Below are 26,378 nucleotides of genomic sequence, written 5' to 3'. Positions count from 1 at the left end.
AACAGTGCTGAGCTCTGCAGCTGCCCCATTTGGAAGGTGTATTGAGTGTACGGAGCAAAAAAAGTAAAGAATATGGTGCCATATATATCTACTTACCGATCTGGGTCAACCACCGTGCTATACAGCCATAAACCTCATCCAGAATCAGGATCACCACCAAATTGATGATGACGGCCGTCGCAGTCACAGTCACCCTGACATTAGCGCGGGCAGAAGGGCTAGAACTCATGGCTAATGCGGCCGCGGTGGAGACACGATATACAATGACGCCAAAGACAATGGCAAAGGTCAAACCAACCTGGTGGAAGAACAAGGAAAATATTATAGCTATAGGTTTCAGACTGGACCATGAATTTGGAGCTGCCTAGGACAATATATGAAAGAAAGTTGTAGGTTACTGTTGTGTTTGAAAGGGGTTTACTCCAGGTTTTTTTTAGATCGTTTGACACAAAATATTGGGCCATATCTCAATAATAGCGGGCCATGATAGTTACTGATGAGTAGATGGCAATTATTGGATAGAGGCTTTCCTTTGCTTAGGACGAAGATTCAGTTCACCCTGTACACCCTGGATAGGCAATGTGACTTGTTGGCACCCCGTGGCCCTGGGGTACTTGAGCTACCAGACCCCTTAGTAGTGTTAAAAGAAATCTTCACCACAACACCTGTTAGGACTACCGAAGGACAAAATATTGGTATATTACCACTTACCATGAAAATGATGCCCACTAAATTGGTGACGTAAGCCGGAACCCTGTCCCTCCAGGTCAGCTTTTCCTTTTCAGTCTAAAATGCATTGGAGAAAGAACAAAAATAAAAAAAAATTGACTGCGACATCATCGGAAAGCGTGAGCAACAAGTGGAGGAGATCCAAATGTGAACACACACAAGGCGGATGAAGTGTCAATGGACCACAGGCACACAGGAGTCAGTGTCTGGGGGCGTGGGGAAGGGGTCGCATCTGTTTAAAGATGTACAAGGGAACCCAGTGTTGCTCGATAGAAAAAAAAATTCTCAATGTTTTTATCCATCTTGGATTGAGTCTGTTACAATACATCTGTGTTGTAGCTACAAATCCCGTCTCGTCTGTGGGCCTGATAACCCGATACAGCAGCATTATAGGGATATAGAGTACCGTGACTGTCGGTCATTAGACTCCTGGTCGGGACGGGATTTGTGGCTGTAATTTGGACTGACGGTGTGAATCCAGTATAAAGATCCTGGACTCTCCACAAGCTGAGCCTACAATAGTCTTTCCCAAATTGTGGTTCTCTAGCTGTTGCAATATTATAACTCCCACCATGGCCTGATAGATGCGGACCCTAGGTTGGACCCTTCAGGACCTGGTTCTACACCAATGAATGGACCATTAATTGTTTGTACCGGCTACTGATTGATCGAATTGTCCAGACTAAGACTAGTAATCCACATGGATATAACTGGGAACATTCTACGTATAGAGGTTAAGCCCCGCCGCTACCCAACTTTAAATTCCAAAGTTCCCAGTTATGTCAATAGGTCACCACCAGCAATGGTAATGGGGTACGTTAGCAATGAGCCGTAATATTGAGGTTATAATAGATGAAGAATAGACAACACTAGAGCAGTCCCCTCGTACATGGTGCAGCATGCTCACAAACACAACACGGAGACTTTCCATACAATGTGCAGCAAGACAGAGCCAACGGGAGTAACGAGGAGCCATGCATCGACTGGGTGGTGGGGGAAGGTGGACACAGAGATGATATTAACATGGGAAAAAAAATAAAAAAAATTATTGTTAAAAAACTAAGCAGCCCGAGGGGATCATTCAATGGTCAGGGCTCGCCCTCCTCCGCCTGGCATTGGGAAGCCTTCCTGTGCTCAAATAATCCCCTCAGTATGCCAAACACAGTCAACCACGGTGTTGTCTAAATAAACCAAATCTTAACCCTACAAATTGGGCGTAACATGTACCAATTTCACCCCAGCCATGGCTGTCTTAACTCTCTGCCTCCACTTGTTTGTGTTCTCCTCAGGAACAGGCGGATGCTTCTGAAGGCATTTGAAGGAAACAAAAAGGACCATGCGATAGTGTTATAAAGCACTGTACAATCAGCAGCAATGAATGAGAAACAAGGTGTGTGTGTGCACTGCCCCCAGAATATCCCAGGCCAAGCTAGGAACTGCGTACACAATGACAGAATGGCCACGATATCTAGACTAGGCACGCATCTCTGGTCAAAAGTTAAAGAGGATCTGACAATTCCCATGGTAGGTCGGTTTTAGGATTTCCTATAATAAAATAACAGCCATTTTTTCTTACAGCTCTGGGTTTAGTCTTCTTGTAAATGTAACAATAAATTGACAATCACCTCCTTAGTCAAATGGGTGTGTTCATCCACAGTTTGATTTGGTTAGTAAAGACAATGCAGGGACATGACCCCAACTGGCCTAGCCTATGGGTTTGCATAACCAAGGCCTAGCCTATGGGTTTGTGTAACCGAGGCCTAGTCTACGGATTTGCATTACCAAAGCCTAGCTTAAGGCCTAGCCCACGGGTTTGCGTTACCGAGGCCTAGCCTATGGGTTTGCATTACCGAGGGCTATCCTATGGGTTTGCGTTACCGAGGCCTAGCCTACGGGTTTGCATTACCGAGGGCTATCCTATGGGTTTGCGTTACCGAGGCCTAGCCTACGGGTTTGCATTACCGAGGGCTATCCTATGGGTTTGCGTTACAGAGGCCTAGACTACGGGTTTGCGTTACTGAGGCCTAGACTAGGGGTTTGCGTTACTGAGGCCTAGCCTACAGGTTTGCATTATCGAGGCCTAGCCTACGGGTTTGCGTTACCGAGGCCTAGCCTACAGGTTTGCGTTACCGAGGCCTAGCCTACAGGTTTGCGTTACCGAGGCCTAGCCTACAGGTTTGCGTAACAGAGGCCTAGCCTGCGGGTTTGCGTTACCGAGGCCTAGCTTACGGGTTTGCATTACCGAGGCCTAGCTTACGGGTTTGCGTTACCGAGGCCTAGCCTATGGATTTGCGTAACCAAGGCCTAGTCTACAGATTTGCGTCACCGAGGCCTAGTCTACGGGGTTTGCGTTACCGAGGCCTAGTCTATGGGTTTGCGTTACCGAGGCCTCGTCTGTGGTTCTTCATACAGACATTAAGTGTTGACTAGTCTTCCAATAGGTCAAGCCCTTCACCTTTAAGGCAGTTCCCTTTAATGAAATATGGGCCCACCAAGGTAAATGAAGCCGGCTCCTAGAGGCCTGTGATGGTCGGGGCAGTGCACACGCTCATTCAATATCAGTCATACAGATACAGCAGTAAGGCAGCTGGAGACAGAAGAAGATATTAAACCAGTTTTGCGTCATGGAGAAAAGGTATTTTGCATAAGAAGGACTACACGGCAAATGGTGGGTGTGCAACAGAAGATCGCAATGTTGTGCTGCTATCCAATTGTTAATGTAGTTGCGTTGTGACCTGTGGGACAACGCGCCAAGACCATCGGCCAAAATCCAAACCACATTTACCATCACTATTAGCGGCATGACATTGCAATCTTATGTCTTGTGCCCGCATGTTGCCATGTAGTCCATAAGGGTCAATTCACAAGTGGCAGATGTAACATAGAAATTGCTGCAGGGGGTAATCCATTCCATTCATGGGGTTGTTTGGCGGCAAGCACATGGATTTCTGCAAGCTTCATTCAGATGAATGGGACGGATTTCTGCAACACATCTGCAGCGTGTGAATTCACCCGGTATGTCTAGCTTCAGATTTACAACATCTGAGTGAAGGTTAGTAACATGCTACTACTCTACATACGAAGTAGACGGAGCAGACCAGTGACACAGCATAGTAATAGGAGACGCGGGTGGACAATAGCGCCATTGCCTTCACTTACAGGTTACCTGATCCCGGGTTTGTGGATCAGATTGACTTTAGAATAAAACAAACCATTGTGTACAGGTGGACGCTGCACAAACACGGCCATACAGGGCAGGAGCGTGACCGCCTCAGGATTGGGTTACAGGACGTAAGGCTAATCACAACCACAGGGCGAGCGACGCAGTGACGAAAATGTCATGATTTATTTATGGACATGGAATATACAATAATAATCACCTTAGATCGACACGTATCCGGCCTCAGATTTGGCCAGGAAGGTTTATCCTAGTACTTCTAGACAGTGAATACACTCCAGTCTTGGAGACATCATACCCCGTGGCCACCCCTGAGGCCTATGATTGGGTCATTAATCGTCACATGGACACACCAAGTGCCATGACACTCAGCGGTCCCAATCACTGACCTCAGTGGTGATCCCGGGTACAGAAGAGACTGAACGAGAGCACCAGACACCACAAGGAGGCCATAAAAGAAGAGATAGGGCGAGCATAAATGTTTCTTACAACTCCCTCTATTATAATCTGGAATCTTGAAGAGACCCCAAAGTATAATAACTGCACTTCCGGTTCAATCCGAAACGAATCAGGAACCGGGCCACCTGAAACTAAAGGAATCTTAAGAGGTCTGTCCATCTCTATTCCCTGCCCAGTTACACAAGTAGACATGACAAGGCTAGCCCACTACAGGACTTGTTCCTATTCCTATTCCTGATCTGGTAAGACTGATCTCCGTACCTCTTTGCGCCGGCGCTCCTTTCTTAACGATTTTTGAAGGACCTTGGCTTCATATTCAGCCCTGGGATGATCCTGTAGGTAACAAGGAGAACAGAAGATAAGTTATCTGGTAGCGTACATCGGCCCGAGCAGATTAATTTCTGTGTCAAGATTGTAGCGCAGATCTGAAGGCGCAGGCAGGCAATGACGGACGCGGATCAGTACATAGATTGGTACGATGCGTTACCATCGGCGGACATACAAGTGCTGCTGTGAAACAGAATCAGGATTTGTGATGGACGCAAAACACGAGACAACGTAAACGAAGAGCCGATGCTTGCAGACAAGACAAGGTGCAACGTGTTCATTTGGGTTGGTGGGATCAGCCACAGAGCAGTGACGCACACGCATGACACATATATTGAGGCCTTTGCTGGGCATGATTTAAGAAGAGGGTGCAAAGAAAATTTGCTGAAGGAGATAGAAAAATATGAATAAATGAGTCCAAACCTTGACCATGCCCTTTAGGATACAAGACACAACACAAAGGGGAAAAAAAAAGATGATTATTAATCGGGGGTCCGGGAGGGGTCACAGTTAGTGTTGGGGTATTGGCTGGTCTACCAGATACACTATGGGGTATATCAAGGACACCCAATACTACAACATTACAATGCGGACATGAAGGGCATGAACTGGAGGACAAAGGGGTCTATTATGAACAATGGGGAAGATGATATGTGGACACAGGTGCGTATATATGGTATCACACACACTATATACATAGAAACACACACAAATACAAGTTTGACATTGTGTTGCACAAATACTTGCATTGTATTTGAATAGAAATCGTATAATTTAAAGGGAGTCTGTCAGCAGAACGCAGCCCCGCCAATGGATAGGTTAGGGTCACCTGAATAACACAGTCTCTTCCCCTTGTGAATTGGGGCCTCTGTTGCGGAGATAGCACCTTTCTTGTCAATGTGGCCACACCATTGCTTCAAAAATCTCATTTGTATATTGACAAAAACGGCGATATCTCCGCGATGGAGGCAATGAAGAGGTAACCTATCTATCTGCAAGGCCGGGGTCTGGCGATCGGCTCCCTAAAATTCCCTATGGAGCGATCATATTAACTCATTGCTTACCAATAAAGCAAATATTAGGAAGGACTATCCCATAGAAACCTGCCGTGTCCTTGAACCCTTTCTGTCGTTTAATTGGCCCCTAGGATAACACCTCCTGTCACTGTAGGAGGATTAGCATCTTCTTCATGGTTTTTCTTACTCACCTCTTCTTCTTCAAAACCGGTCAGGTCCCATCGGTAGTTGAGCCTCATTTGTCGCCGTTTCCAGTGTTCCATGAATGTGGCAGCTGTAAACACAATGAGGGGTTTCGAAAATGGTTACGGGGGATGGACAAGGAGCAGACAAAGACAGGAACTTCATAGACTTCTGTATATTCAGGAGTGTTACTGACTGAGCCTTCCTTTTTGTTGAGATTACTTTTCAGCTTGTAAGGTTTACAATGGGGGCAGAGCCAGCCATAATCTTATTATAAGGTAGAGACAGATAACATAGGATCATGCCGGTGAGGATAGGTAATGGGACAGCTCCTCCTCCATCTACTAGGACACAGCATGCCCACTACATTCTCCATATAAGTCAATGGCGATGGCTATACTGCAGTGTGATGCAAGGGTGCCAGGATTGTAGGCAGTACCGTGCTCCAACCCAAATGGCCCAATACTGAAGGAAAGCAATAACTATGTAAGATTAGCACATGAGGCAAGAGTTATCCAACATCCTTATGTAACGTATGGGAAGGCGATTACATCAGAACACGTCCATAGGGAAGATCTCATCTGGAGACACAGGGGATTGATCTGTTACACGCATAGATTCATTACTACGCTATATGGCCACGTTATAGGATCTGAAGCGACTGGCCCCATAGAATCCCTCCGTCTATAGGCGTCTCCATCTACCAACCAGGCACATACAAGAGGAACCTGGCCCCTGGCCTTCACCAGCTTCCAAATCTACCCTCCATGGCTAACCAGTAATTACTGGAAATTAACGCCTATACATAGTTACGTCCTAGACACCCATGTTAGAGGTTGCATTCATCTGACACGCAGCTCAGACGCGGCTGCAATACCAAACACAGCCACTATACAATGTATGGCGCTATGCCTGGCCCCCCAACTTTAATCTTGCCCTGATTGCCTTCTACATGATCTATTGCGGATTTCAGTCGTTCACCTCTCATCCGTATATACAGTATATCTCTTCCAGTGTACTTTGCCCGGGAGGAGGCAGTAACATAAGGTTACATCATAGTATTAAACGTGCAGTTTCGTACAAGGGGGTCAGTATGTAAGGGATTTACGATCATGGGATCAGCGCACTCACGAGTTGCTAAAATAGTTCAGGAAATGTGCGACTTCCCAGCTCCATCCTTCAGCCCGGTGACACCGTCGTATTTACACTGAGCAGATTTATTTAACTTTGTGGCTCCGCAGAGAAGCAGGAAATGGTCCAAACATCATAAACGCTTTCTTACAGGGTCTGCGTCTGTTCAGATTTTATTCTGTCACATTAACCCTTCAAATGCTGCATTGCAAAAATCATTTTTATGTGGGTTGGATTGTAGCACCGTATAGACCGGATCTTATACACATTTTAATACTGGAGAGCGAAACGCCCCCTACAGCCGAGTGTGCACTTTTTGCTTCTAATCCCTTTACAGTTGCAATGTGGCTACTATACTATACACTAATGATATTAACCCCCTATACAGAGGATAGGGGATAGAAGTTTGACCAATGGGTATAAATGCCACCGGGATCCAAAAAACAAGGGTCCACAAGAAGTGAGTGGAGCAGCGGTTCAGTATGTGCACCAATGCCCCATTCACATGGGGTGAATACAAACCTTCATATCCCCAGAGATCAAACCTTTATGCCATAGGGGATCATTTTTACAATTCTCTGCTTGCAGTCAGTGAATGAGATCACCCAGTTTACATTCAGAGAAAGTCATCCTGTTCTCACAATTGTAGCCAATGCTCTGTGAGCTAAACAGCCCAGACTGATACATTGTAGCAAACATGCAGCGAGGTTGCGCAGTTGTTACTAATGTATCTTGTCTAGACAATGCTCTGTGAGCAAACACTCGATCAGCTACAGTACTTTGGAGACCGGAGAGTATTGTCTAGACTGAATACAATTGTAACAGACAATGCTCTGTGTGCTAAACAAATCTGTGAGGCCTGGTTCACATCTGCGTTAGGGATTACGTTCGGGGAGTCCACATGGGGACAAGCGGTGAGCAATGAAAGTACATGGACCCCATAGACCATAATGGGGTCCGTGTGTTTTACGCACGGTGTCCGCACGGAACATACGAAGAGAAAAGTACTTTGTGAACTACTTTCGTTTTTGCATGACTCGTGCGGACACTGCACAGAAAACACAGACCCCATTATAGTCTATGGAGTCCATGTGCTTTCATTGCTCACCGCTCGTCAATGCGCTTGGTATTACATTCAGGAGGTCCCTCGAACGGCATACCGAATGCAGATGAGAACCAGGCCTGAGCCAAGGGCAGTATGAGCTATATACAGGGAGACTGCCTCTGAACATAACCAAGAGTGTCCTCCGTCACTGACAGCAAGCAGAGATTTTGGAAATGGTGAAGAAATTAAAGTCTATTAGAACGTTGTAGAGCTTTCCACCTATAGAGTGACAAGTATTAGTAACCTAGAAATAGAAATCATGTGACCCCCTATACTGTGTGTATATACCATGTACACTATGTATACACCGCCCGCCCCCGACATACAGACTTCAGCCGCCCCTCTATGCCATGCTCTAGTAGTTCTCAAAGGAAATGTGACTCAGATCTGGCTGGGAACAGCTCTTTAGCATATGGCGAACATGGTAATTGTTATAGAGGCAACTCCATCGAGAGCCGAACGTCTCAGGGGGACAGACGGGAACTAAATGCTAACAGATGCGTCTTCATCATCCTCATAGTACTAAATAAAAATAAGTCTTAAGATGCCAAAATAAGAACACCAAGAAAAAAAAAAAAAGTCCTGGGGGTATCGGGGAGGACAAGCAGGGATTTTGTGGGGAGAAAATCCCTCAACGCCGTCCTGGAAGGGGATGTGGATTTCAGAACATGAGAAACATCCAGACCGGAGATCTTCCGGCAGATGGGACACTTTCTCAGATAAAAACAAAACTTTCATGTCCGCTTCTTATTCAATATGTGGCCTTGTGCCAAAATTACGTAACGTCAAATAGAGGGAGCGATGGACGACTATTGGGGACTTGGTGGAGGGGGGGGGGGGATGCTGCAGATTGTCCCTAGTTGTTAAAAATACAAGGGGAGAAGACGTGCTTCCAAGAGGGGTGTAGCTGCACAAAGACTCTCGTCCTGAAAAAAAAAAATTGTGTGCGCACTCCCCGATGGAACCGGTTAAAAATTTGATTCCTACCCCTGTCACTATGGACAATGCAGCGTTATGAGGAATGGTGTTAGCAGGACATGAGCGTGATGGTCAAGGTGATGGTCTATGACAATAGCTGCTCAGAGAGCTGTAGGGTCTGTTACATTGTAACGAACCCTGCAGCTGTGTGAGCGGGATGTGTGCGCCCAGCTATGGGGAATTGCTCCCCTCTTATAAAGAGGTTCTGTCCATTACAGAAAAAAAAAAAAAAATCCTCCTTACCCCATAAAGCCATGAAGACAGAGAAGAAAACCGTGGCTGGGTTGTCGAAGAGATGACTGGCACGGGCCGTGGCACAGGCAGAGCTGATCCTCCAGTAGTTACAGGTCTTGTCACATAACGGGCACATGACAATGTTGTTTCGCTGGTCACACATCTCCATGCTGGGAAAAAGATGGAAACTTAGAAGAAACTTTGTGTATATAAAGGATTAGAGGCCCCGAGAGGCGCAGTGTGAAACGCCATGAATATAAACAATGGATCCCAGCTATAGAGAGGACACTATGGGGTTGTATATAGAGAGGACACTACGGGGTTAATAGGCCTTAAAGGGGCTCCACATATTCAATATTGCAACTTTGCAATGAACCCTACGAGGACATTTGGGCACCATCGGGCTCCGCAGTAGATCTTGAGTTATAGTCGCTGACTCTTTTAGGGACAGTTGGGGAAATATTGGGGGCCTTTCAAGGCTTACAATAGACCACATCCTCGTGGACACCTAATAGACCCAGTTATCATCAAAGGGGTCCCTTGGGATCCATCGTTATCCGTTATATTAACGTTTCCCATTTAGCCCGTTCTTCTGTAATGTAAAACCTCATAAGTGTGCTCGCTTACAAACCGTACAGCACTTTGCAGAGTTCCTTCCCCTTTGTTAGTTTCCCCCGCTGTGCCGGCCTGCATGTTATTCTCCATATGGCCCCGATAGAGGAGACGTCCTGCCGTCCTCGTTTTATGAGTTTATCATCATTTGGAGAGTGCGGCTCCTGCCCTGCCAGTCTGTGTGAAGGGTTACGCTGGGCTGGAGGTTCGCCCTCACATTGGCAGTGCAAGGCTCGCTTGGTTGCTTGGTTATACAGTGTTCACATTGCTGCTTTCATTTCTCTTGGCGCCTGTGTCAGATTTATGTCTTCCAATCTGTTTCCACGTGGTCTTGTAAACATTAGCAGAAACACAGCGCCGTGCGGGCCCGAGAGCCAAGTACTCACTATTGGGCTGTGTATTAGGATTCCAGGGGTCGCACTTGTAGATGGGCTAGAGGTGCAGCAATAGGTCACGCTAGAGGATCTAGCATATAATCACAGCAGGCTTTCAGGGCTTTGCTAGGCCCCAGACTGTCATGGCAGCCCATTTGTGTAGAAGGGGGCTAATGGGGGCTTCTGCCTAGATAAGGTGATCATATGGACTGTGAAGAAACCAAGTGATCATCAAGGATCAGTCATCTTCAGTCCCAACTGATGCAGCTGGAGTCTTGCCGTCAGTCACTGTCCATGTCCCATGACTTCCAACACTCCCTACAGATGATGAACATGTGCATCACTTTGCATTAAAAGGAGATTTCTGACCCAAACAGCAATCAGTGTGGGTCTGATGGCTTATGTGGAGACCAAAACCCCCCAATTTCTCAGATATCCACTCCAAAGCTCCTCAAACTATAAGTATAATATTATATAATAGCACAGACATGGCTGCAGAGTAGACAGTGTAAGAGATACCTTGGGATGTCGTGATCCACAGTCGCACATCCATAAAGGAACACAATGATCCCTACGAGGGATGCGGGAATAAGCATCTGAGTGTAGACACCGAGCCAAGCAAAGTACAGGGCGATCTTCTCACCAAAATATTTCCTGCAAAAGAGATAAGAGAAGGAGCTAGCGATGAAGAAGAAGGCGGCGGCCATAGTACCCCAACACTTCAGATCAATGATGATGGGAGTTATAGTTCTAGAACAGCTGAAACATAAACTTACCGGACAAGGTCAATTGGCTGATACTTGTAGAAGACGCCATAACTGGCCCACTCGTCACACAGAAGCTGAAATATGAAGGAAACGGGACAGAGGTTAGAACATGGCGGGCGGAGATGGAGATCTCTGGAGGTTGTAGAGAAGAAAAGTCACCAGTCTCTACTGCTTTAGAGGTTCAACGGGTGTCGACCACATAGGAATCCACCAGTATTATAAATGGCGTACCCCATTACAGATTCTGCATCGGAGTCAAGAGTGTTAAGTTACATTCCATGTTTATAACAAGGCAGAGAAAAGATGATACCTAGGAAAGCAGATTACTGCAAGGTGGTGGGCTGTGCAAGGACTAGGGCGACATGGCAAATTTGGCCACAAAACATGTTGCACGTTGCAGAGATCAGAGGGTCATACAGTCCTTGGGAGTAGTGAGAGTGCAGTAGCTACGACACAATGGTCTTGAGACATCCATCGGTCACTATCCCCAGAACACCCTGAGATTCAAGCAAGGGAACTTAGACCAACATGGAGTCCTATAGTGCTTGGATGGTCATGGCTTGTCTTGTGGATCATTGGCAGGCAATGGTATTTTGGACAACCGAGAGAGCGTAAGGGCTCATGGCCCCTTATAATATTCACAGATATTGTGGCCTCTAGAGGAGAATAACTATATTCACACACAATAAGATGGAACATGGCGCCATTTTTTTTGCTATGTTTCCTATGGATGAAATCAGAGGCATATGGAGGATCAAACTCTATCAAAGCCATATTAATGTGAACCACCTAATGGAAAGTGGGGGTCTCCTGCCTTTACCACCATGGCATATGTCTAGGGGATAGAAGGATATCAACATGCCCAATCCTTTAGTTCTCAGGGCAGATGATTGGTTTACTCCACTCTCCCCATTCCGAATATACTCATGTTGATCTGGACTTGGTATAGGGGGAAGTCAGGGGGACTGACTGGCAGGTGAGAAGTGTATGGCCAACCTTATAGAGTGCAGGCATGGAGGACGTCCATTAAAAACCCATATTAATATAGCGCTTGCCATATCAGTTCAGGTCGTAAAGATGCGATCCACTACAGCTTTGTGGATTGTGGCCAGTGCGTAACAATGAAACACATCTGCTAAGAAATCTCCTGTTGGTTCCCTGACAGGATCAGCCAAGGAACTCCCCTTTAATGAGCACAAAGGCATCAATGTTTAATTTTCCCATCAATCTTCCTACACCCACACCAGCCCCATGGCAGGGACCAAAAGAAGTGGAGTGTACAGAGAACACAAAGCGCACGGCTCACATTGTGTATCTGCCCCAACGAGAGACTGCAAACTGCGGGTTAGAGGCAGGAACCCCACACTGTATGGAGATTGTTCTCCTCGACAAGGCCATACTTAGAGATGATGCCCAAGACATTGAGTGAGGGCCCCCCATTATTACTGTACACATCCTTTACTCAGTGCCCCCTCCTCCAAAAGCTTTACTTAGAAAATGGGAGGTTTGTAATGTTCAAGTAGCAGATGAAGAAGAGCTCAATATATAGGAACTGAAACTACATAACGTGTAGGCTATGACATATTGTCCTAAACCAATGGTGGTCAGCCTATTACATAAGCTGTAAATGACGCCATATTGTCGAAGACCAACGGTGGTCAACCTGCTACAAAACAAAGGAGGCCATACTTTCCCAGACCAGTGGTGGTCAACCCATTACATGACGTATATGATGCCATGTTGTTATAGACTAGTTATGGTCAACCTACTACATCATATATATGATGCCATGCGGTCTTGACCGATGGTGGTCAACTGACTACCCAACATATATAATTCCATGTGTTTGTAGACCAATGGTGGTCAACCTACAACCTAATGTATAGAATGATGTGTTATCATAGACCAATAGTGGTCAACTGCCTACCCAACATATATGATGCCATGTTATTGTAAACCAATGGTGGCCAACTGCCTACCCAACATATATGATGTCATGTTATTGTAAACCAATGGTGGCCAACTGACTACCCAACATATGATGCCATGTTATTGTAGACCAATGGTGGCCAACTGACTACCCAACATATATGATGCCATGTTATTGTAGGCCAATGGTGGCCAACTGACTACCCAACATATATGATACCATGTTATTGTAGACCAATGGTGGCCAACTGACTACCCAACATGTATGATGCCGTGTTATTGTAGGCCAATGGTGGCCAACTGACTACCCAACATATATGATGTCCAAAGGACCCCATTGACTATAATGGAGTCTGTTGGATGGCTATCCTTTTAAAACTGAAACCTTGCAGGACTTTTTCTTCCACCGGTTTTCAGGTGAGATACCGCAACAGAGGTGAACCAAGCCTTACAACTACATAACAGGTGTATGATGCCATGCGGTCATAGGCATGCCAATGGTGGTCAACCTACTCCATACACATATACGCCATATTGTTAAAGAAACCAAGTACAAATCTGAAGGAGCGCTTACCTTTCGGTCATTGGGTTCAGGGTCATCTTCGTAGTCTCCCTGTGAACAGAAAAATAGCTCACGTTAGCGATCTACACTCCAATAAGAGGATCATTCATGTTCAGCCAAACCCACATTGGTCGGGGGTTGAGAGGAATCACACATGGTGAAATATTACACGCCTGACTACTGTCATGGCTTCCATTCTTGGTGGTCAATGGAGACCTGCTAGCCATGATGGAGCCCTGCCAGCCATTCTACATCCCAATGGATCTATTGTCATATAATGGAGTCCATCAAGATTCCATTGGGATCCCAATATTTTTGGCTACGAGACAATGCTACGCCTTCAGAGAACACTGTGTACTTTATGGTGAGCTTATAAAGACTGAAGGAAAGTGCGCACAATTAGTATCGGCTTTATTCTACGTCACAAGATGGAGTTTGCCAAACAGATTGGACCTTGGCCATGACAAATAAGAAACTCACACGATCACAATAGAAACCAATGCACGAGGCCAGGAACTGCCATACAGATATTCAGCTATAGTGTTATCACCTTCAACGAAACTGGTGTCAAAGAGAATATTTTGGGAGTTATACATTGCGCCGCATTCCCTTTAAATGTATTTTTTTCCCATTTTCTGTCCATGATTATGGGGGCGGCCATCTTGCCTGAGCTTCTCCTCTCCTCTGTTAACAGCATTTAGTGATCTGCTTTACAGTATAATCTTGGCCATAGGCAGCAATAGTCTGGAGCCGGCTCATTGAGATCTGTGCGAGTTTTCTAGAGGAGGGGGGAGGAGATAAGCTGTGACATCATCTATTGTCAGAAGTGATGTAATAGAAGTTCAGCGGTCTTATCTATAGAGGAGTTATCTTCTATCCTGCCTGTGCTGTATTATATTTTTTAGGTTTAGTGGTCAGGCTGAAAATTGGAGGATGTAGGACTTTTCCAAAAAATATTCAGTTATTGGACTACTCTAGAAGATCCCTTTCCAGGATCCACTGGATCCCACATATGGAAATATCCGATATTTTGCCATTTCTAATATAGCTTAGATATTAAACTTAAAATGGACTTTGGTCCATTTGTCTTTAAAAGAAGGGTTAAATCTGTTGGGAACTCTGGGTGTTTAATTTCCCTGCAGCGCCTCTAGAGGAGAAATGAGGTATTGCACAGGGATTCTAAAAACCAATGAGCTTTCTTTGTAACGTATACGGAGTGAAATGCTGTAGTCACTCTCAGATTTGGAGGGGTCTGAATGTTGGAACCCCCCTCCATTAAAGGCATATTTTAAATCAGGCAACCCCTTTAAAAGAAAATCCAAAAGAGCTGCAGATTCTGAGAACCTCATTTTCTCTCCGAGTCAGCTTTGTACTAAACCCGCTGGCTGTGTCTCCATGAACTTCTCAACTATATTACACAACACCTTGTGCGTTATCCCCTGGGGGGTCCCGGATAAATGATTTAATAGGGAACCTTCCCCTGTGTATTGCACGCGCTCCTTGGTCAGTTTAATATTTTAGAGCGTTCCTGCTGCGAGGCCTGGGAGAGGTGACAGCTCCTCTCCGCCATATAGACACAAAATTGCGATCGATGGCAAAAAGTGCAAAAAAAAGGTGATAAAATCTGAAGAACCGAGAAACGGCGGCAATGCAGTGCTGCAAAGGGTTAAAGAGGCTTCACATCCAGGATACCTCAAGACCTCCGCTTGCTGTCAGTAAGCAAGATCATTCCCATTTATATTCCGAGTCTACAAAGTGACCAAAGAGAGTAACACACGCCTGTTATTGCAATATTCAAGTGGTGCAATACCAGACACAACCCATGTGCAATGGTGGCGCTGTTTACAGAAATAATAAAAAAAAAAATCTGATCCCTTTAAGGCAGCATTATGGTCTTACATAAATATGGCTAATGTTTGTTTCCCCTGGGGGCCGACCTCAAGGGCCACAGCTGCAGGAAGAGATTGTTTGTTTACACAGGTTCATCCATTGACCTAGGATACATCCATAGGGATCTATATACGGCTCCAATACAAGAGGCCAGAAAATCTAAGCAGCGTTCCCTCCGACATAAGACTCCGTAACAGACTGTCCAAAAGTTGATACCCAAAAACCCATAATCTGCAGAACCCGAGATATTCTGCAGCGCGGTCGACAAGACCGTGTATGGTGTGTATCCAGCTCAGTACACTGGTCATACCCAGAAGCTGATCAGCAGGGGTGCCTTAAAGAGAATGGGTCATCGAAAAATGTTTGTTTCTTTTACATTTTCCATGTCATTATGTAGAATTTTTCCAAAAGTAGTATAGCCTGCAACTCCCACTCTGGCCACTAAGCCTAATAATAAACTGGCACTTATCCGTTTTGTAGGTCACACAGACGGTATTACAAGAGACGATAACACCTCTATAGATAACACTACTGACCCATCATTACATCACTACTAGCAAAAGATGATTTTGCAGCTTATCTCCTCTTGTCGCCATTGGTCATACTTACATCATGTAGCGGATAGGCAGCGCTGTACACGCCATTAGCAAGTAGGCTGGTAATTCCTATGAAATACAAAGCATATTATATAAGGAAACATATGGGTAAGGGGTTGGACTATTCCAATATTACGTAGGCGGAGGGATCCCCAGGCCTCCATGCTGACGTTCTCCCTACAGAGGATGCATTTGGTGTATTATTAAAGCTGTATTAAATCTAATGATAGACCTTACATTAGGCCCGGTAGACATGGCCTCCTTGTTCGCGCCAGGCCTTATACTTATACAGTGTTTAGCTGCTATTCTTTTCTTCTAAGGAGTCTCAGGGTAACCGTGTATAAAACGGGTCACTGCGCTCCGCAACGCCGGCAAGCTATTACTCACTTGGCCAGGGAAGCGTGTCCACGAGACAGATCCAGGCAGCTCGCCAGGCCGGCCATTTATAGCAGCCACACGTCTCATGTCTTAAGTATCAGGGATGCGCACTCACTTATTGTAAGGCCTGATGTGTATGGTGAGAATTTTGGGGAGGGGAAAATGCATCAAATCTTTTGAAAAGGAGGAGGAGTTACAGTCCATCGCGTCCAATCAGGTTTCAAAAACTATTACGTGGCATCTGTGATCGAAGCAAGAACCTGACAAGAAAGGGTTTCGTTTGCCTGCACTGCCTCCAGAGGGCAAAATAAGAATTACAACACTACTCCTATGTAAGGCGGAGGCCACGGGGTTAAAAATGCAGCAGAAAAGCCCAAACTTTTTGGGATTGCATTTTCCACTGTGTTTTTTTCTGCCGCTTTGTGTGGCCTTAACCTAACAGGGTTTGCAGGGCCTCTCCCAAATATAGCTAAGGGTGTGTGTGGGGGGGGGTGGGGGTAAAGTAAATTCAAAAACATAAACTCCCCACTGCCCCAGCCACAAAGCTCCAGTCCTTGGGGGCTGGTTTTTGGTTCCACTGTTCCAGTGCCAACATCAGTGGCTCCCCCATGTGGCTGCTGAACTTAGTCGGGTACATCATGTCTGACTACGGCATGTGAGAGCTGCGGCTAGTGACTGACTACAGCAGCCATATGGTGGGGGTATCGGAAACGGATGTAGAGGACTGGGTCCCTGTAATGGGGCACAGATTGGGTAGCAGGACCCCCACTGATCATTAGAACATGGGTTTGCATGTTCCCCCCATTTGATTGGGAATTTGCGCTGTCGGGCACAGCCTCGTACAGCCGGTCAGCAGCGGCCATGCTTTGTGAGCCAATTTGATAATGATTTGGTTAATTTTGCAATCCCTAATCCTATGAGCGTTCCCATCCCATAAAACTAAATCCTCGAATCCCCCTAAGGAGGATCCCCTTCCCATCACCTTGTACATGCTACAAGAGCGGATTGAAATCAGGAAACTCCCCCCTTATGTAGGTCATATAATGTTGGAATCCGATTAACCGAGCCTGATTATTTTCCGATCCTATATGGATTGCTTTATGGGTTTAGCCCAGCCCCGCAGGTGGAGCGGTGACAGCGACCCCGTCTACGCCATGAGTACAGAGTATCGAGTGTGTGTGATACAAGGGCTGAGCAGACGCCGTGTTCTTCGAAAGCTGGAAAAACTTACTGGCAAACGACGCCTAATCCCTGCCCTCGACCGTCATAGAGGGATGAAAAGATTATTATATGGTATGGCGGTGACAAATAACAGGAGCGGGCTTTCTACAATGCCTGGATTAATGCGCGCAGAGAGTAAACATTTCCCGGGGCCATCTGTAGAGCCACGGCTTCTGCTAGCGTGCATCCAAAAACAGGGAGACATTGAGGAATGTGAAGTGACACATCTACTGGGTGGAGGGGCCAACGCCTTCACGGCAAGACGCATCAAAGCAGAGGCATGTCGGGAGGTGTACGGGTGACACGCACATATGGGGGAAGACAAAAACATTCGGCAAGTCTGCAAAAACAGAGCGGGCAATTGCTCAAATAGGAATACCATAAACCAGCGATGGAAGAGAGAGAGGTTAATGATACGGAAGGAGGGGAAGGCTTGGATACCTGGCAGGGCAACAGTAAAAGGGGTATTCCTGAATCTACATGATCGGGGGGTATTGTTGCTGATCAGTGGGGGTCTAATCGCCAGGGTATCTACCAATCACGAGAATGGGGGTGTTTTCTACCCCAGTTTGAATGGAGTGGTTGTCGAAATCTTCAATCCTGGTCTATTCATCTCAGTAGGATAGCCAGAGATGGCCGAAGCGTACCTCCACCACGTTTCCGACCACCACGATAACCAAACTTGGGTGCAAAACATGGTTGGTGGGGTCGGAGTGCTGTGACCCGCACTCATTATGCACATAGGAGGTATCTTGTCACCGGACGACCCCTTTAAACAAATAAGAGTAAGGACCCATAGACTGGTTTATGAAGTAGGGATAGGTTTCCTTGGGTGGTGTAGTGTGGACATATTACAGGGTAGTAGCCATTTTTAGTTTCCGTCAACATCCCCTTTTTGAGGTGGTCGTTGTGCCCATTGCTCGTTTGCTTCTAAGGTTCTGCTCATACTTTGTTCACTCACTTCTAGGTATACGCTCAAGACGTACAAAGTTTCCAATTGTTCCAAAAGTTCCAAATTTTTGGAAACAATGCTGCCAAATTTAGGCTTGTAAAGGGGTTGAGTTGGCCCTATGCTGCATGTTGGCAAACCTTGGGGTTCGACGTTTCTACAGACCCAAATTTTTGAGGTCTGGACGAAGATCGAGCGATACCCATAACACACTTTGTTACGGAATTGACATTTAGGGACTCTACGTTTACGCGGTTAGGAGGACGTGACCCTTAAGGTAGAATTACACCCTTGGCTTTCTTTAACGAAACGATAGCCGCCATTAAATAAAAGTCATGAAATTTTGTGCTCACCCATGCTGTATTTGGCTTTGGTGCAGGTCGTCCTTTTCAAGATTTCGTACACCTGTACGAAGAAGATAGCAGATGAGATCACAGGTGGAACAAAAAAATTCTGCCCCCGACTATTAGGACAAGTGCAGATGTTCTGTGCAGATTTGTTCACAGCAGATTACAGTACCGGCCACTGAAAGTATATTTGCAAGGGAATTTGTCTCGCCCCCATGTCCCCTTTTGGTACCAAAGGTCCTTTGGATAGGTCACCAATATCAGATCCCTGTCAATCCAACCGATCATCACAGCACAGCACCATAGATTGTATAGTGTCTGTGCTTGGTATTGCAGCTCAGCCCTGTTCACTTGCAATTCCAGACACAGCCTATAGGTAAGAGGGGCGTCGTTTCTGGAAACCCTTCAGATAATTGTTTTATCTGCTATGAATCGGTCTATAACATCTGATGTCTTTAGAGGTGAAAAGCAGTGGAGGTTCTCTTGGGTACTGTGCACACCATGTGCAGTGATACATTGTACAGACTAATGACACTTTGTAGGTGTGAAAATCTAATTGGAAATCAATTAACACCTGACCAGCGAGGGACGGGGAGAGTTTAACACTTACAATTGAGCTTCTTGTTTTGCTGTCGAAGAACGAGTCTTTGTCTGACATATCGAACCTGGAAAATAGTGAAAGGTTATATAGTGAGCGGCAGATGCTGGAGGATTAGAAAATCCAAAAACAGTGCCACGCCTGGCTATAGGTCTTCTCTGGTACTGCAATTCAACTCCATTAAAATGAGTATAGTTGAACTGCAATACCAGGCACACTGTATGGACAGGGTGGTGCTGTTTTTTGATGTTTTTTTTTTTCCCCAATCCCGACAACCCCTTTAATAATAATAATAATACATTTTATTTATATAGCGCCAACATATTCCGCAGCACTGTACAATTTGTAGGGTTAAAATACACTACAGATACATTACAAAGAAAATCATTTCACACAATGGGACTGAGGGCCCTGCTCGTAAGAGCTTACAATCTATGAGGTAGAGGGGGTGACACAAGAGGTAGCAGGGGCAGCATTACTTATACAGGGGTCAGACACTTCTGTAATAGAGGTGACTGTCATTACACAAACACAAAAATTTATGAGCCGTCACCAGTCGTGTCCTGTAACATGTGGATGGAGCTTGGACCTATAAAGTTAGCATGAGATGACATCATATCATGTGGGGTAATGTGGGAGCGGGGACAGGACGGTTAAGGGTTTACGTTAGACATTGTGATAGGCTTGTCTGAAAAGATGCCTCTTTAGTTTGCATTTGAAACTGTAGAAATTGGGAGTTAATCTGATTGTCCGGGGTAGAGCATTCCAGAGAAGTGGTGCAGCTCGGGAGAAGTCTTGTATACGAGGGTGGGAGGTTCTGATAATAGAGGATGTAAGTGTTAGGTCATTGAGTGAGCGGAGAGCACGGGTTGGGCGGTAGACAGAGATGAGGGAGGAAATGTATGGAGGTGCGGCATTATGGAGAGCCTTGTGGATGAGTGTGATAACTTTATATTTTATTCTATAATGAATAGGCAGCCAATGTAGCGACTGGCACAGACCGGAGGCCTCGCTATAGCGTCTAGCCTGGTAGATGAGCCTGGCCGCTTTAAGGTTATGGCCACACGCTCTGGTCAAAAATACCATCATATTATTACACTTAGTGTTTAACAATGCCCAGTATATGGCACGGTCCTCCAGAGACTGGCTAAGGAACGTTTTTTTGGCCTAGAACCAGATTTTTTGGAATGAACAAAGAAGACCCGATGGAAAGCCACCAAGTACAAGTAGATACTATGTCCATGCACACGGCCTGATCCTTGGGCACCATATGGAGGGAAACCTAACCCCCTATGGTTGTCTAGGTTGGGCCGACCCAATTCTTTTCCAACTAGATGCTTCCAATATGACCATATGGTGGTCTACCGGCTCCCGAATCCATGGTTCTCCCTCCACGCCAATCCATCAAGATCAATGCCCATGACAAATCCAAGCTAGCCGTCCAGTACACTTGATATTATGGACAAGAGGGCAGCAGACTGTATCCCGTATACTTACATGTGTTGTCTTTCTCTGGAGAAGGGGTAGGAGAGATGTTTGACTGTCTGTGGTCGGTGACTAGCAACCTTGGGCTGGATGGGTTCTGTTATTTTCTGGAGGACAGAGTTGAGTTTCTGCATCAGGCCCTGTTTCTGATTGATGTGATAGATCTGGAAGGAATAACACAAAAATGTAGGATCAGTCCATGGAGGCAAAAAACAGCAGCAATGAGACACATTAAGGACAAGGACAGGTCTTTGTGAAGGGTATCCTTTATTCCAAGCTATGGACAGACCTTCATCTGAGTACAGGGAGGAGCTATAGACAGTATAGAACATTGCAATACCTCCCCCAGAAGATAGGTGGCGCTGGCACAATCCCATTAACCCTGATCCAATAAAATAACACCAATGTATGATAGATATCGAGGCTTTCTGACGTTAGATTTGAAGTCTTTGGACTGTCATAAGTCGCCCTTAAAACAGTGCCACCCTTGTTCATAGGCTGAGCCTGGTATTGCATCTCAAACATTTTCTATACTAAAAGAGCTAACAAATAAGAAAACCAAGACCCGACAAGTCTACTGCAGGTGTATAAAATTAGGTCTATAATAATAGTTTGGGATGTGGTCTGCAGGTTCCATTATTAGAACTAGGGTGACTCATGAGGACTTTCCATCGAATGTTCATGAGTAATGCTCTGGAGGTTTGTTAAGGCATTGCCCTAGATACACCCCGGGATTCCATTACATTTTGTGGTAAGAGCATTCGTCCTGCCTCCCGCCCCCAGTAGGGTAGTGGTCTACCCTCATCTGTACGGAGACTGGCACGGCGTCCCTCCACCTCGAGTCCAGGCCTGCAATAATAAGGCTGACACTGCATTAGAGGAAACTTACGGCAGGAACGAGACCTTTCATACTTTGCCAGATTGCTACTTAACAGAGACTAAACAAGTCTCTTTATAGGTTTCTAATAGTAAATGTAAGAGAGTAGTAATTGGCTCCTTCAAGTCATCTCCAATTTACTATTCCACTTCTACGGATCTACAGGGCAGCGAAGACAGACTAAGATCCCCAATTAAGACCTCTCGGGGATGGTCGCCAAAATTTCAAGCCTCGACCCGCAATGTTTTATAAGCAACATGTAGTAGGAAGAACAGAAGAATAAGTGGAAATCTCACAGTTGCCGCTTTCCCGCTATTGCTTGTGGATATGGAAGATGCCCGAGAGACCCTACACGACTGATATAGAGTATAAAGAACAGAGAAAGTATCCATTAGGAAACCGTCTGACAGGCGGGAGTCCAGTGGGGTTCCTTGACTCTTGTTTTGCAGGAAAGAAGAGACAATGACCAAGAGATAGAGTTCCACTAGCTACGGGAGTTATCAAAATATCCAAATATACTCTAATAAAAGAGCCCTGTCCACATCTTGTGGAGGCAATCAACTGTGTCAGGGCACCCCCCTCCACCATGGGTCCACCATGCCAAAGGCTTCTGCCTAGAGTCGCTTGGTGCGGATGCCCACTTGGATGTAGGAAAGCAATCTACGCACGATGCCAACATCACAGTGATGTCACTAGTTCTTACAGTAGGCTAGCCGCAAGTGATGTATCCATAGGTTATGGGAACACTTAATCCCTTTAATGGCAAACATACACAATCGTATAGGCCTGAAGCATTTCCTACAAATCATTGCCCTGAATGAAGCTTCGGCCTATATACAGTCACTATATATAAACGTGTCCCGGGGTTATTTATGAGCGGCCGGTAAAAATTGTGAGCACATACCTTCTTAGTTGGCATCTTAAGTTTCATAAACTCAGCTTCTCTGCAGAGAACATTCCAGGGAGCGTGAATCTTCACAAATCCAACACCGTGCATTTTAGTCTGGACCAAGAAAAAGAAATAGGAAGAGAGTTAGAATCTACGGCATAAAAGTAGTAAGAGTTCCCATGGGTCTGAGAAATATCCGTCACGCCATATTGAAGCTGTTTGCAGGATAGCCATTGCTGAGGAATGAGATTATAGGGGGCAAAAACCCCCTATGGTTGGAGGTAAGGTCTGCATCACTATAGGGTTAATAGGAAATGGAAAATACCCAATTGCCTACAATGACGTATTAACATGACCCATTTATGATCAGGCCTGATGTTTAGCGTAGGTATTCATGACACATGGAATCGAAAGACATGAAATTAACATATGCTATTGTCATTTTGTCACGTGAGGACAAGCCAACTAGGAGGACCTTGATCATCTCTGCACCTTCCATCACTACTTCACACATCTCCAGTTCCAAGATCCCACAAAAATATTACAAATTTTTGTGCACACAGCTCCTATACACAGCCTGGGACTGGCCCACCGGGGTACCAGTGAATCCCCCAGTGGGCCAGTGCCTTTTAGGCAGGGGCCAAAAGGGCCCTCAGGATCTGGAGCCAGTCCCGGCCGCATCTTTAACGGGAAGGGGTCCGGCATCTTGTGCCCCTTTAACAGGGCTCAGTGTCTTAATGGTTACAGACCGCAAACCTTGTGTAGTCTGATTTTAAAGCCAGTCACAGCCCGTCCGTTTGTCCCCTACTTTTTGCAAACCTATAGTATATAGTTGAGAGGATAGCAAGAAATAAAGACAGATGTATAGAAGGATCAGACTACACAGGATGGGTTTGTAGCCTATTAGAAAGAGCCAGAGTCGGAATCTACCACAAAGTGGTTTCCAGGATTAGAAAAACATGGCTGCCTTGTTCCAGACAACGCCACACCTGTCCATGTGTTGTTTATGGTATTGTAGATTAACCTCATTGGTGCAAAGCTTGGGTGTATTGCAATACCACACGTAACCAGGCGTGACGCCGTTCCTGGAAGAAAACAGAGATCATGATGATGTAACCTGATGTACAGGAAGTCACCTAATCTTCACTAGGCCCTGCGGCTCACAAAGCCCTCATTGTTCTTCCTGGCAGTCATGTCCACCTGCTCACCCAGCGTTGTTTATCCTGAGATCACCTATACATTGTGTCATGTGCTTACCAGGATGACACGCATCACGACGCCTGGACAGAAACGCATCTTTAATAGCCTTGTATTTGATCTCGGGAGAACTTCAAAAGGTCCCCATGTAAACTGAACGGCTACTAATGCCCCTTCTGTAAACAGCGGCACAAAAGCCGGGATCCTCTCCAATAACATGTCCCATCCGTCACCCATGGTGTACAGAGTAAATCTTCATTTTACAAAGCAGACGTGGATCCTCTTGCACCATTGTTCTTTATTGGTCATATACAGAACGTGCAGTCCCATCAAAACAATGAACCAAAAAACTGGAAGATTAAGACGTGCAAGTCATTCCTCGGTGTTGCCAAGGTCCTGTGAAATCTAGAACCTATCGGATGGAGGACCACAGAACGACCCCTCACCCGTTTTGCAAAGGCCTAGGATACAGCCCCATAATATATCATCCTAGGGACTGTGCGCTGCTCCGCAGGCTCCATAAAGCGCCCTTGTGGATTGTTCTATTCTGTAATACAAGCTTAAACTGGAATTGGGCAATGAGGACATTCTGTTTTTGGAGACCGCTTTAACCCTCGAGACTCCTGCCAATAATCACAACCTCTCCGGCTGTCAACACATACAATAACACTTTATTTCATTGAAAACTGCTGCAATTTCTAGAAACAGGTTCTATTTATCTCGGAGGGGGTCGGCAAGTTTAAGGCACAATCATCCTAGTCATCACCAGAGACTTTGCCCGGTCAGCCCTTAAAGAGACGCCCTCAGAATACATTCCTGCCCACTTCATAGAGACTGCGTCACGGACTCTGCACAGTCATCGTATCAGGCCAGTAAACCCCAGGAACTCCCGAATGGACCAAAGCCAAAGGAATAGTTCTAATCCAAGCTGTCAACTCTGTATACTGAGAATTTTTGATGTGGAAAGGTTCCCTCCGAGCCTTTACAGACAGAACTTATTGGGGCACGTGTCAAAAGGAAAGCGACCCATTGCAACGTTTTTGACTCTGCGGTGTCAACGTTGCACCCGAACCCGCCCAGATCACGACTCCAAAAAGAGAAGCCTCAGGTCCTTATCTAGTACATAGCAAAGCGTGTCTAAGACGCCATACATCTTTACTGTCATACAGGACCAAACTAATTTAGAATAACTTTGCATAGAACAATTTTTCTTTACCTTTTGCTCTCTTTAAAAGGATTGTTATATACACTACTAGGGAATTCTGGGGTAATGGGGCAGAAGGTCCTCATCTCTTATCGCTCACAAGAGTGGAGAGCGGTTATAAAGACCGTCTCTTGCTCTGGAGGACTTGTCCGTTCCTGCTTTACACAGACAACCCATTGATCTGAAGGGAAACAGTGTAATACTTTATATCGCCTGTGGTGGCGCTGCAGGGAAATTAACACTGCTTTCTAAGTTTGTTCACAGATTACAACTGGTTTCTGGAGGTCCTAACTGGCCGATAATTCATGACCCGCTTATAAAGCATGGACCCGTTTAACCAGTGCGGTTTTATCATATTGGTGGGCCCAGTGCAAAAGGTTTCAGAAGTCTCCCCAGTCTGACACTAAAGGGAAGGTTGTGTGTGTAAAGCCATACCCATAAGCCCACAAAGTCAACTTGTGCCTCCACTCAGGGCATTATAGGCACAAAGGGAGCTATGTCCCCCACATAGTATAATGCCCCCTTAGTGGTCCAGTACAGTATAAAGTTTAATATATAAAATTATACTGACCTAGACCCGTTCTCATGGAGCCGTCTGCAGGCACCGATTCTGGTGCAGTGTCCAGATAGGTGCTCAATACGCCGCCCTGCCGCAGACAACACTAGTCACTCCCTGAATGGTCAGCAGGGGCTCAATAGCTCCTTGCTCACCACTATATTCAGAGGAAAGATAAATTAGGACCTTTTGCCCAAAACAGTGCGAGGGGATTGTCCTGCTGGATCTGGGAAGGCTGGCATGGGCACCCCGACGGCCATAGTGCCAAGCCCAGGTGCAGCATTTGCTTTATGGTAAATATGGCCCTGCTTTTAAGTAGCGACTGTCCAGGTAGGAGTGCGTCATACACAAAGTATTATATGGGTAACCCTTAGCTGGGTCATGTAGAAAGGAAGGGGGGGGGGGGTTAAATTGGACCAGTAGACTGCACCTTATTTGGCCAAATTTCTACAGAAGCCAGAATGGTTTCGCCATGGATTAAACACGTCCGCTGCTTCCCACACTCTGAACAATGAGCTCAGATTAGATCAGGGACAGAATACTTTGGCGATGACTGGACTTGTCTTTATTAAGCTCTAAGGCCGCCATTAAAGGAGTCGGTGGAGAG

General features: G+C 45.8%; 1 protein-coding gene across 2 annotated transcripts in view; it reads right to left on the bottom strand.

Annotated features, from left to right (window-relative positions):
• Window positions 1-26,378, bottom strand: part of ANO1 (anoctamin 1) — an 84,269-nt gene that overhangs the window by 10,206 nt on the left and 47,685 nt on the right. The window contains exons 4-17 of one of the 2 annotated variants that reach the window (XM_075280993.1): window positions 22,830-22,928; window positions 21,061-21,212; window positions 19,576-19,630; window positions 18,972-19,023; window positions 16,084-16,139; window positions 13,597-13,635; window positions 11,103-11,167; window positions 10,846-10,980; window positions 9,350-9,510; window positions 5,901-5,983; window positions 4,628-4,699; window positions 1,957-2,034; window positions 712-786; window positions 97-298 (exon numbers count right to left, since the gene is read on the bottom strand). In XM_075280993.1, coding sequence (XP_075137094.1) covers window positions 97-298; window positions 712-786; window positions 1,957-2,034; window positions 4,628-4,699; window positions 5,901-5,983; window positions 9,350-9,510; window positions 10,846-10,980; window positions 11,103-11,167; window positions 13,597-13,635; window positions 16,084-16,139; window positions 18,972-19,023; window positions 19,576-19,630; window positions 21,061-21,212; window positions 22,830-22,928 — 1,324 coding nt within the window. The remainder of the gene's footprint in view (window positions 1-96; window positions 299-711; window positions 787-1,956; window positions 2,035-4,627; window positions 4,700-5,900; window positions 5,984-9,349; window positions 9,511-10,845; window positions 10,981-11,102; window positions 11,168-13,596; window positions 13,636-16,083; window positions 16,140-18,971; window positions 19,024-19,575; window positions 19,631-21,060; window positions 21,213-22,829; window positions 22,929-26,378) is intronic. The other variant, XM_075280994.1, reaches the window with a different exon arrangement.

Source organism: Leptodactylus fuscus, chromosome 7 (genome assembly GCF_031893055.1).
Source record: "Leptodactylus fuscus isolate aLepFus1 chromosome 7, aLepFus1.hap2, whole genome shotgun sequence".
Taxonomy (NCBI): Eukaryota; Metazoa; Chordata; class Amphibia; order Anura; family Leptodactylidae; genus Leptodactylus; species Leptodactylus fuscus.
Note: the sequence above shows the minus strand (reverse complement) of the source record. Positions and strands in the feature narration are given on the sequence as shown.